The 12,492-nt window shown below is 40.2% G+C and overlaps 1 protein-coding gene across 3 annotated transcripts in view; it reads left to right on the top strand.

The window, feature by feature from the left end:
- Nucleotides 1-12,118, top strand: part of LOC6640274 (protein prickle) — a 71,840-nt gene extending 59,722 nt beyond the window's left edge. For all 3 annotated transcript variants that reach the window (XM_047010186.1, XM_023182159.2, XM_047010185.1), the window contains exons 2-6: nt 5,958-6,591; nt 7,479-7,592; nt 9,533-9,661; nt 9,730-9,933; nt 10,009-12,118. In XM_047010186.1, the coding sequence (XP_046866142.1) occupies nt 5,958-6,591; nt 7,479-7,592; nt 9,533-9,661; nt 9,730-9,933; nt 10,009-11,904 (2,977 nt within the window). In that variant the 3' untranslated portion in view covers nt 11,905-12,118. The remainder of the gene's footprint in view (nt 1-5,957; nt 6,592-7,478; nt 7,593-9,532; nt 9,662-9,729; nt 9,934-10,008) is intronic.
- Nucleotides 12,119-12,492: the final 374 nt, after the last annotated feature.

Raw genomic sequence — 12,492 nt, 5'->3', positions numbered from 1 at the left:
GCTTCGATGTTTGCCGCTTAGCACACAAATTGCTGGCATAGTTGTTGTTGTTGTTGTTGTTGCCGTTGTTGCTGCATTTGTTGCAGCTGTGAAAATTTGCACGCTCACAAAACAATTTTCCTGCCCGTTAGCAGAGAGACAGAGCAAGCAAGACAGAATGAGAATGGGGGGGAAAATGTTGCAGCAACATATTTGCCGCCTGCAAAATGTTGCTGCCCGCCCCAAACATTAATTGGTTTAGTTTTTCTTTTCTTTGTATTCAGTTGTTGTTACCAAAAGATAAGTAAACAATTTGTTCACTCTTCTTTTGATTCTACATACTCTTCGGTTTTGTGTGAAAATTATGCAATTATTTCACTTATGCGCGACTTTCTCATAGGTACAGTTAACCTATGCTTGAAAGCAATTAGTACCACTTGGCGTATGAGCAATATATACATACATACAATATGTACATATGTATATAGGGACAGAAATAAGAATGACCACACAGAATAGAATGCCAGCTAGATATGAAACGTTCTTAATCAACTTTCAGGCTGTGGCAAAAATGCCAAAGTCAATAAAAATGTCAACACGCCAAATGTCATGTTGACAGCAGAGAGCAGCAAACAAACAAACAAACCAACAAAAAAAACTCAAACAAGAACAAGAAAAAGTCATCCCAGTTGGTCGGTTGAATGAACGTTTCGTTGGCTGGTAGGTGGGATGGCTGGCTCACTGGCTTACTGGTTGCTCTTGTCTACGTGTGCAATTTTTATTGACAATTCAAAAATCGTTTATGACTGGCCTGAGCTTGTCTCTAGTTTTTAATAAAGTTTTCTTTCCATTTTCCTTTGCCCTCCTCCAGGTTTTTTTTTTTTTGTTTTGTCTCTTGTTGTTTGTATTATTATTATTGTTGTTGTTGTCCTGCTTGCTCGTAAAACAATAAAGAAAAAAGCATAAGAGAGAGAGATACAACACCAAGGGAGTGGACACAAAGCAGTTTTCTAGTCCTGTCTTATAATTATGAGCCAGCTGAGAGACATCGTAAAACTCACTAACTAAAACAAAAAACACCACACTTTTCTCTCCCCCACTCCCTCTTTGCCACCAGCTGAAGCAGAGCAAACTGTGTGAGTCTGAGGCAGAAATGAAGGTGGAACATTTTATGGGCCACCAGTCGATGTTGAGGGACACAAGACATAACCACATCGACCACCCTTTGCCACAAAAGAAAAAACAAAACTAGAAACTGTATTTGCCAATACAATTTTTTTACATTTCCTAATTAGTGGATGACTACTACAAAGTACTTAACTTTAAGTTATAAGTCAAGTTTATAGATTAAATTGCTTGTAAAATATGCCTTAAGGAAAGTTTATACGACATTCTTTTTAAGCATTTAAAACTAATCAGAGTTATCAATGATCAAATTAAATAACACTTGTGGATTATAAAACATTTGAATTTAACAACTTTTATTTGAAATTCTTAAAGCTAAATCGTTAAAACTTATTTAGTATAAAAGCGAAATTAGCATAAATTGAAATTATATACCAAGTTGTTTTTCTTCTTTCGCTTTTTTCCACAAAGCTTTTAACATAATCAACTCAGTCCTATTTTTCGATTTTGCATAAATTTGTCGGGATTGAAATGGATACTGTCCATTTCATTGGCTCGTAGATCGTTTGCGTGTTGATCAGTGAATTAGTTTACAAATTTAATTCAAAAGCGATTTGGAAATGAAACTCATTTTCGTTGGAAATCGATCCAGAAAGAAAAGGTACATATAAAAATTGTTAGGAAATTTTATAGAAAATTTTCACTTTATGAATTTGTTATTTTAGCAAACATTTTTATTTTAAAGATGAATTTTAGTTTAGACATTTCAATTTCGAAAATTTTCCTTACCAAATATGTTTTTCATTTACAACTTTCGCCTTGAGTTTCGTTTTTTTTTTTGTTTTTGTTCATTAACCCAAAATCACACAAATGACTCCCAAAATAAAAAGTAAGAAAAAAAAAACCCAAGAAACCGCACACTAAAGGTGATTTGGTTAAGAGGGAGAGATGAAACATGGCATGAACCTATTATTGTGCTCAATCTGCCCCACCATCTTAGCCATTTTCAAAGCCATCAAGCGTCTACGGCTTACCATTGAGACGTCGCTCATCGCTTTGGTATTTTGTTTTTGGTTTTTTTTCTTTTACCTCCCGCTTTTTGCAATTTGTCAACGCTTCAGTCGCATAATGATCATTCATTTGGCTAGAGCGATGCCAAGCGACAGATAAAATGATCCTAAATATAGGCACTTGTAAGCGATCTTGACACCCAAGCAAATGGCAGCTGCAAAAAAAAACCCAACACAAAAATGAAGATGGCCTTTTTGCGGTTTATCAATGGGCCAACACTTTTATGTGGACTAGTTTCCATCACACAAAAGGAAGAATGAAAAGACGAAATGAAAAGACAAGCAAAAAGGAAGGAAGGAAACAAAGAGGGACCTAGCTTGCATATCTGCCTATATACATACCTATATATATTTAATGAAACCTGTTCTGGGTCAACGACTTAAACTGAACCTGAACCCTGAAGCCGTACCCCGAAGAGGTAACAACAGCTGCCCACTTTCCATTTTCTTGCCAAACACTCCACTCGACGACAAAACAAAACTGACTTGATAAAGTCAACCAACCAACCAAAATTGAAACTTGCCACACAATTTGCCGTGCGCAATTTTACGCAATTCGTTGCAGTCAGACAATAAATTTGTAAATTACAAATAGAGGAAAAAAAAAAACAGAAAAGAAATGAAAATGCAGGTCGGACCGCACAATAAATTCAGCACAGAGCCAGCACAACTTGTAGGCTCTACTCTCTGGAGCCTCACCTCCTTTTTCTTCCTCCATGGGAGTAGCAAAACATTTTGGTTTTCCTTCTTTATTTTTCGGTTTGCTTTTCATTTAGTGGAACAGTTGGAGCTGGGAATGGGAATGGGAGTTGGAGTTGGATTTGGATTGCCGGTTCCCGCCACAGTTGGAGCCATTTGTTTGGTCTGGTAATTTGAGTTTGAATGCAGCTGATTTGACAGCAGCCAACACTTTTGTGGCGGGCTCTACTCTACTATTTCGCTGTATCCAGCTGAGCGTGCTGAAAATGCACGTGCATTTACTCTCGCAGTTCCTCCCAGTCCCCAATCCCAGTTCCAGTCCCACGTCAAATAACAAATAACAACATTTCGTACTTAAATATTCCCAAAATGTCAATAGTTGCAGCTAACCGACAAAAATCTAGACAATTAATTTGCTGTGGCCTAACCGCTGGAGTATTGACACATCACCCCCTCAAACAAACACAAAAAATACTGCAAAAAATCAACTAGAATTGGGGAATTATCAAACATTAAAGCGGATATCCCTTACTGAGAGAACAACTGACAGGGACAAAAAAAAAAAGGAAACTGCGGACAGGAATTCGCACTGGTTAAAAACAACAAAAGGGCGGACTACACATTGTTTTGATAAAACGCCCGCATGAACTCCAACTCCAAGACTTTAACTTTAACTCGCAATCGGAGTTGGCAACGCCCTCCGATTCTCCCACCACGCCCCATAGTGGTAGCCACATTCAGAGTCACAGTTACATATGAGTAGACAATGCACAGTTATCCTTTGATAGGTACAACAGCAACAAACACAGCACACAGCACAAAAAAAAACGGCCATGAAATGGTGCGTATGCCTTGTAAAACCTGTCCAACATTGCCTACTCATGAATGCCCTACACTGAAATCAAAAATAGGCACTTAAGTAAATTAATACTATACTTTAGTTCCAGCAAACTGTTTGTAAACTTCAGTTATTGACTCACTTGTTCAGTTATTTACCATTGATATATCATATTAATTTGAAAAGTGAAGCAATTTCATTAAAGAAATCGACTTGTCATTTAGACCAGAGACGGACTGGTGATTTCACTCCCATTTCATGTTTATCTTTGATAATATTTGCTTGTTGTCCAAATACTAATCCAAATAAAATTTAAAGAAATTAAACAAGGTCAGATGATGTCCGCCTTTAAGTGAGATCAATGTGAAACAACATACATGTTAGGTACAGCATGTTCCTTAGACTTTATTACTAAAATGGTTTGAAATGAATCATCTGGCAATAGTATAGAATTTGCTATTTTTATTGTGACTTAGACAGGTATCGAAATATCAATTTTAGTAGACTCCCTTTATTACACATCCTTCTCTACTTAACTATAAATTTATGCTTAGTCTTATTTTTGAATAATTTTGGTAATAATCGATTTATCATTCAACGGAGAATTAAATTTACTTTTTTTTCCTACATTAGGGGAAAAATTACTTTGGTATAATTTAGTCTTGTAAATTAGCCTCGTCCAAAAGACCAAAAAATTACATACCAAATTTAGAATTTCAATTGCCGCCAAATCGAATTTTGGGGCTACATATAAAATTTGTATCAGGCAGCTTATTTCACTTTTACTAGATCTACAACTTCAATCTTGTAATCTACTCGGAGTCTTTACCTCTTTCACCACAAACATCTATCTTTTTCCTTTTTAGATGTCGTTAATATATCATAATCTGTTTGACTTTTTGCCTTTTATATCAATGAAATTTAAAAATAGGAATAAATGTAGTTGGATTTGCCATGTTAAGTTGTAAAATTTAATATTTATTACATATGTTAAATTCCAATGGGCTTAGACAATGAAAAGTACATATGGTATATTAAACATTGTTAAGAATTTTTTTCTCTGTATTCTTATACAAACGGCTTTGCGTCTGGGCGCGGCAATGCGCTACGTGGGCGAGGATCAACACCTACAAAGTTCATTAATTCAATTGAACTTACAAGTAACAGAAAGTTTTTTAAGACCAATAAAAAGAATTAGTACAATGTGAATTGCTCATTGAGTGATTAACTAACTTTAATTAGTAATTGCATATAGACTGGTGAAGTTAACTAACCCAAATGAGCAAACTTGATTAAGCAATTGCTACTAATATTGATATTTACATACCTGTTAGAGATTAACTCATTATGCTATTAAAACTTTTAAAGTAGTTGACTAAATTTTTTTTCCCATATTATAATTTATTTATTGACCCAAGTTTTTCCTACCTTGTTTAAACAAAAGCAACCTTCTTTCGCTGCTTTATTCAATACTAAAGTATGTATTTATATTAATTCCTTTAACCAAACATCTTCCTTGCATTCAAAGAATAAATAGAGCAAAAGCAATATGCTCTGTTACATATCTTTTATGATCTGAAAGTCATTTGATAGCCTACTATACCCAACTAACAATCAATTGGCAATGGACTCGTTAAATTTGCTTATAGGGTACTTTAGCTAGGATAACAATGTCAGTCTATAGTCAAAATGACAAGAGCGACAGCCCTGCGGGCCCAAGAGCAAAAAAAATGTATAAAATGAAATGAAAAAGCAGACAACAACAACAACAATACATACATACGTATGTATATATATATATATTTATCAGACAAACAACAACATTCTGAATGCTGTCGATTTGTTTGTGTAAATGCCATGAAGCGTATATTTCCATTTTGACGTTTACTGGGGGCAAAAAAACACATACACAACCCGAATCCTTTTTTTCTGTAACTTTTTATATATTTTCGTTTGGTTTTTTTTGCTGCGTCGCTTGGAAAGCCAAACTAAAAATTGACAGCTTGTTTCGGCGGGAAGTGCAAAACCGCATAAATCCAACGCAAATTACAAAGGAATCGCATAGAGAGCAAAAAAAAAGAGGCATAGTCCACCATTTATAAATGAAAATGCGGTTTATAATTTCTGTGTGTGCAACACTTTTAACCCCGCACGAAATCATGAAAATATTTTAATTGAAGTTTCGAATTAGTCACAGGTTTATAACGAACTAAAAATATATGTATGTTCTCTTCGCTCCATTGCAGACCCATCAGCCGGACACCTTTGACGCAGATTTCCTATCTACAGAAGATACCCACATTGCCCAGGCATTTTGCGCCCAATAGCCAAGGATTGCCATCAGCAGCAGCAGCAGCACCTCCACCCACCTCGGCATTGGGAGGTAGTTTGGGCTTGCCCAGCAGCTCTTCGGCTAGTGCTTTGTATGGCGGTGGACAACATGCGGGATTGTTACCAACCTCTCCGTTGCCCCTGCAAAGGCATCAGCAATATCTGCCTCCACATCATCAGCAATTGCCCCCAGTTGCTGGAATGGGTGTGGTGGGTGTGGGACCTGGACCTGGACTTGGACAAGGAGCTCCCTCACAGTATTCACCCAAGTATTCCAATACGCAGCCACAGCATGGACCTCATCAGTTATCGCCAGCGCTATCAACACCGTCGCCACCATCCTTAATGATGCATCCACATCATCCTCCACATCATTCGCATTCGCATCCGCATCCGCATCATCCTCATCCAGGTGGAACATCGGCACATGCTGCACCATTTCTAGCCGGCCCACATATGGATATGCAACGGCAATCGCATTCGGATGATGACAGTGGTTGTGCCCTGGAAGAATACACCTGGGTACCGCCTGGCCTGAGACCTGATCAGGTAAGTTTCCCTCTCATTAAGCCAGAGGCCAGAAGGTTTTCAAGATTTGTGGTATGGCGATAAGGCGAAATACTTGAGTTATTGTGGTTTAGTTTGTCAGTTTGTCACTTGCAGCTAGTTGCATATAAATACACGCGATGTGGCCGTAAATCAGTCGGCCAAGTCAAGCTGGCGGCTATTAAGTGCAAAGAGTCTTAGCCACTATCTCTTGGCCACTCTCCTTCTCTCCTCTCACTGCTTCCAAAAACCCTGTTGGGTCTCAGATGGCGCTAATGAAAGTTCTCGTCCTCTTTGACTATCCGTTGGCCATTTCTCAATTTGAATTTGACTTTGACTTTTATGGTCACGGCTTTCGCGTATTTGGGGTTTTCCTATTTTTGCCTTTTTTCAATTATTTTCACCGACTTTGCAGGCAGGCGAACTCATAAATTATTCGCGTAAAATATGCGACAATGCCAAATAAATCTTTCACAATCTTTTTCGCAAAGTGGGGAAATGGCATTTTTTTTTTTAGCTCGCTTTTTGCAGAGGTCAACTCTTCTTTTTTTTTGTTTTTGTCTTTTTGAGCTGCCCATCAAACAGTATTGCAAAAATTTATTTTCCGGCAATTGAACGTTAGCCATGTGTCTGTCAGTAGTTTTACTCAGTTAAACTCAAAAAAAAAATGAAGGAAAATACAACAAAAACAACAAAACGTGGCCAATAAAGTTGCCGCCTAGCACGTTGTGCACCTTTTAACCCAAGAATTCGCAAAAAAAAAAACAGAGAGCGAGAGGAGAAACGAGAAGGAAAGAAAAAAGTAATCTCAAACCTGCTGTGAGCCTAAATCTAACCAGAATCTCTTTTTCAAAACTCTTTAAACTGTATTTTCTCCCCATCACACACAGGTTCGTTTGTATTTCTCGCAAATACCCGACGACAAAGTGCCATACGTCAACAGTCCAGGCGAACAGTATCGTGTGCGACAATTGCTGCATCAACTTCCGCCGCATGATAACGAGGTGAGTTTAAACAAAATCCCCCCTGGGATAGGGTACCTAAAACAGGGACGTAGCCTCAGCAGGGGCATAAGTTAGTTATGGGAAATAGTTTTCGGTTATCCTTATCAGAATATAACTTGGAACAAACATATTTAATATGAAATTATTACAATTAAATTGTTAAAAATCTTGGACAGAAATATACAATTCAAGTTTTGGGTCGTTCACTAAGTAATTTCGTTTTTTTTACTCAATTTATAAAACATTTTATGAAATTATGTATTCTCCATTTTGCCCCAATACCTTTTGCCATCTTTTGGGAAAGAGATTGATTCCACGCTCATAAAATTTAGGATCCTTGCTGGCAAAAAACTGCTTCAAATGGGTTTTGACGTCCTGATTTGAGGTGAAGGTTGTACCCTTCAAAAAATTCTGCAGAGACTGGAAAATTAAAAATGAATAATTATATGGAAGAAAGGTCATAAGAAAAGAGTGATCGTTTAGACAAAAATATTTCTGCCTTTCAGCTTTTTAAATTTGTCTTATAAGTTTTGGTTTTTTAACTTAACATAATTCAGTTTTTTGAGTTAAGTAGGACAAAAATTAGCAATCCATTCAGAGTCATACTTGAAAAATATTCATTTTTATGACTATATATCCTGAATTGGCAAATTTCATCAAAAACAATGGCCCACCCACATATAAAACTTATTATAACTGTACGATATATATCTCAAAGTTTTTTCAAAAGATCTTTTGAGATATTTTTGTTGGATAAACGTCAAATAACGTTTTTTCCCTTAATAAGACCCTGTTAAAGTCAAAAGACTTTTCGAGAATTATTGCTTAAAAACAATTCAGAATCAATTATTTGAATCGAAGATGTCTATAAAAGTCATTCTAAGAAGTAAATCTGAAATAAACTCAAATTTTTAATAAACATCACTGAAAAGGCTTATCGTTTCTAAAAAGGACTGCTATTGGTTTCCCTTCCAATCCCTTTGGGGTGCTTTCTTGTTGCCTTTTTTCGGTTTCTTCACATACGAATCAATTTACTTACTTTTGCCCTCCTCAGACTACGTTCATGACCCTTGGGCCTGTCAATTTTCATGGCATTTATTCAAATGTTTTGGGGTACTGTGTGTATGTCTTATCGCGATTGAATTACGACTATGACATTTCAAAGTCAAATTGACAAAGCGATATTTCCCACACAATCGTATGCTCTACACACACACCGCACCCTTACACACATACATACATACACTTCCTTTAATTAATCAAGGAAACAAGTGCAACTAACTGAACTGGAAAAAGGCAGACTAAACAAAAACAGAGAAAAAAACCACAAAAAATAAACCGAAAAAAAAAAAACACAAACCAAAAACCTAAGTTGAGCGGATTCCCAGATATATCAGTTAACCAACTGAGGGAAAATGCTGGGGGTTGGCCCAAGCCTAACGAGTACAGAAAACTGTGCCCGAAAAATTCCAAGTCCAACAAACAAAACAAAAAAACAGAAAAGAAAATTTGCATACAACACACAAACGAGACGAAACGAGGTGCTGACCGCAATGACTGGGACTGGGCAGAGACTGCGACTGCGACGGGGAGGATTGAAACTGGGACTGGGAGGAGACGCGTTGATGGGCAGCCTTGACTGCCGGCTACCGTTTCAGCTCTTTATAGTTTGCTGCCAGCTTCCAACTTTTTTGTCTTGGCTCTCCTCCACCTTCTCCTTCTTCTTTAACTTTAGTTTGTCTGATCTCTGCCTGCTGTTTCTTGGAAAGATCACTTGAAGCTGTTGTTGTTGTTGTTGTTCTCGTTCTTCACAACCCACGGCTAGAGAAGAGGTGGAGAGTAAATGGTGACTGGGGTCGGGGTGGGGAAAACAACCACTTGAACATATGATTTTGCCTGTCCAGAGTCTGTACTCAAAAAAACAGTTTCTGTCACTGCAGGTTCGTTACTGTCACTCACTGACGGATGAGGAGCGCAAGGAGTTGCGTCTATTCTCGACGCAACGCAAACGTGATGCACTTGGACGCGGCAATGTGCGACAGCTGATGAGCGCTAGACCATGCGATGGTGTAAGTGAAGCAAAGCTGAAGTCTGGAGAAAGGCATTCGAAGATTTGTAACCTTTTCTCTTTTTGTAGTGCGACGAACTAATCTCTACGGGCGATATTGCGGTATTTGCCACGCGACTGGGTCCAAATGCTAGTTGGCATCCAGCATGTTTTACATGCTGCATTTGCCGTGAGCTGCTGGTGGATCTCATATACTTTCATCGCGATGGTCGCATGTACTGCGGCCGGCATCATGCCGAGACCCTTAAGCCGCGTTGTTCCGCCTGCGATGAGGTAAGTCAGAGAGAGGAAGAGAAAATATGTGTGCAGCGGATTATCTTTAATGTTTCCTCTGTTTTTCTTTTAAAGATTATCCTGGCTGATGAGTGTACTGAGGCTGAAGGACGTGCCTGGCATATGAATCACTTTGCATGCCACGAGTGCGACAAACAGTTGGGCGGCCAGCGGTATATTATGCGCGAGGGGAAACCCTATTGCCTGCACTGTTTCGATGCAATGTTTGCCGAATACTGTGACTATTGTGGCGAGGCCATTGGCGTGGATCAGGGTCAAATGAGCCATGATGGCCAGCATTGGCATGCGACCGATGAGTGTTTCTCGTGCAACACCTGTCGCTGTTCGCTCTTGGGTCGCGCCTTCCTGCCCCGTCGCGGGGCCATCTACTGTTCCATTGCCTGTAGCAAAGGAGAGCCGCCAACGCCATCGGATAGCTCGGGCACGGGAATGTACACGACACCGACACCACCCACGCAAAGAGTGCGTCCGCAGACGCGTATACCGAGCAGTCATGCCTCCAGCTCACCGCCGATGTCGCCGCAACAGCAACAACAACATCAGGCCAGCTTCAATCAGGCCATGTACCAGCTGCAGAGCCAACAAATGGAGGCAGCAGCAGCAGCTGGAGGCGGCAGTCTGTTGGGCCTGGGTGGCGAACTATCCCTGCTGGAGCAGGCAAAGAGTCAAAGCTATGCCACTTCGGACTCAGATGCCGGTGTGGTCAAGGATCTGGAGCATGGCAGTGGCAGTCAGGTGGGTGGCGGCGATTTCACAGACTTTTCCGGCGGACGAGCCTCGAGCACTTCACAGAATTTGTCGCCATTGAACTCACCCGGCGAGTACCATACGAATCTGATGCCAAAGCCCATGGAATTGCAACGTGATGGCGTCTACAATTTCAATGAGATGTCTTCGAATCTGGATGCAGCCTGGCCGGCCAAACCACCACTGGGGGCCACACACAGCTATCAACTTCAGCGTCAACTGATGGACAATACTCACACCTCCAGCATGCCCGAGCTGGCGGGAAAAGGCATAATTGCAGCTCAGGGTCACTTTGGGCAGCAGCCCATGGTGGCATCGTCGCAGCAGTTCCAGCATGAATATGCGGATATTATGCATCCACCACCACCGCCTCTGGGAGGCGGAGGAGGAGGCGGTGATGTGCCCGAGTTACCTACACCAAATCTGAGTGTGGCCTCAACTGCTTTGCCACCCGAACTGATGGGTTCACCCACCCATTCGGCGGGCGATAGATCATTGAACACTCCCCTCTCTACGCAATCGGCCAACCAACCGCCCACTCATCCTGTATCCATTTTAAGTGGTGCTTCATCCTCCTCACCCATGAACGGTGAGCCGAGCAAAAAGAAGGGAGTGCGTTTTGAGGGCATACCCGATACGCTGCCACGTTCCCGCAGCTACTCTGGCAATGGAGCTGGCACAAGTAGTGGAGGAGGCGAACGAGAGAGAGAGAGAGATAAAGATTCCCGACATGGACATGGTCATGGATCGCGTAGACGGCGGCGGCGCAAGTCTTCTTCCTCCACCAGCGGCGGACATCATCGAAGTGGCAGCGGCCATCGTTCCCATTCGACAACGCGTGCCGATACTTATGCACCCGCCCAACCATTGTCCTCCTCGTATCAAGGTCCACCTTCCATACTGCAAGCAGATCAAGAGGCTCACAAATCGCCAAGACATCACTCGTCGCTCCATCAGCAGCAACAGCAGCAGCCGCCACAGCGCGAACAGCGGGAGGAATCCGATGAATCGGATGTGTGTTCCACCTGCTCGTCTAGTTCATCCAGTTCCGAGGACTACATGATGATGTACCAACTGCCACAGCGTCGTCATTATGGCGGTGTTCGTGTCAGTTATGTGCCCAATGATGCTCTGGCCTACGATCGGAAGAGGAAACCCTCCGAGCTGGCTGGCGACAAGGATAAAAACTGCATCATATCGTGATGATGGAAAGCAATAAAGTTCAACTTGTTAAGCAAATTATAACAATAAGAGCCAACCTCTCTCTCGAGGGTGGCTCACACACACACACACTGTTCCAAATCTACATAAAAAAAGAAAATCTAAAAAATCGTAAAGTAAATAATTAATATCATATACATATATATTTTATAAAAGTAACTTACAAAATAAACAAATAGAAATAACTATATTTATACAAAAACTACTATAAATTTTAATATTTTATATTTACATAAATACATATATATATATTTATAATAACAGATTTTATGTTAAGTAGTAGACTATATAATTTGGCTAAATATTTGGTTTCAATTTTAAGTTGATTTCAAAATAAAGATGAGAGTTCAAACAAGATTAGAATCGAGTATTACAACTAAATAGAAGGGTATGCATGTAGGTTGATTGGGGAGGGGAGGGGGCCGGTATGCTATCTATAATTATGCATCAGATAATGAATATAAATTACACTCATGTCGAGCATTTTTGCATGCTAAACTGAACTGCACCGGCGGCAGCGAACATGAAAATTAAAATCGAAAATAAAATAGCCCCCCCCGTTGCCTCACA

Source organism: Drosophila willistoni, assembly GCF_018902025.1.
Source record: "Drosophila willistoni isolate 14030-0811.24 chromosome 2L unlocalized genomic scaffold, UCI_dwil_1.1 Seg196, whole genome shotgun sequence".
In the NCBI taxonomy this organism is placed as follows: Eukaryota; Metazoa; Arthropoda; class Insecta; order Diptera; family Drosophilidae; genus Drosophila; species Drosophila willistoni.
Note: the sequence above shows the minus strand (reverse complement) of the source record. Positions and strands in the feature narration are given on the sequence as shown.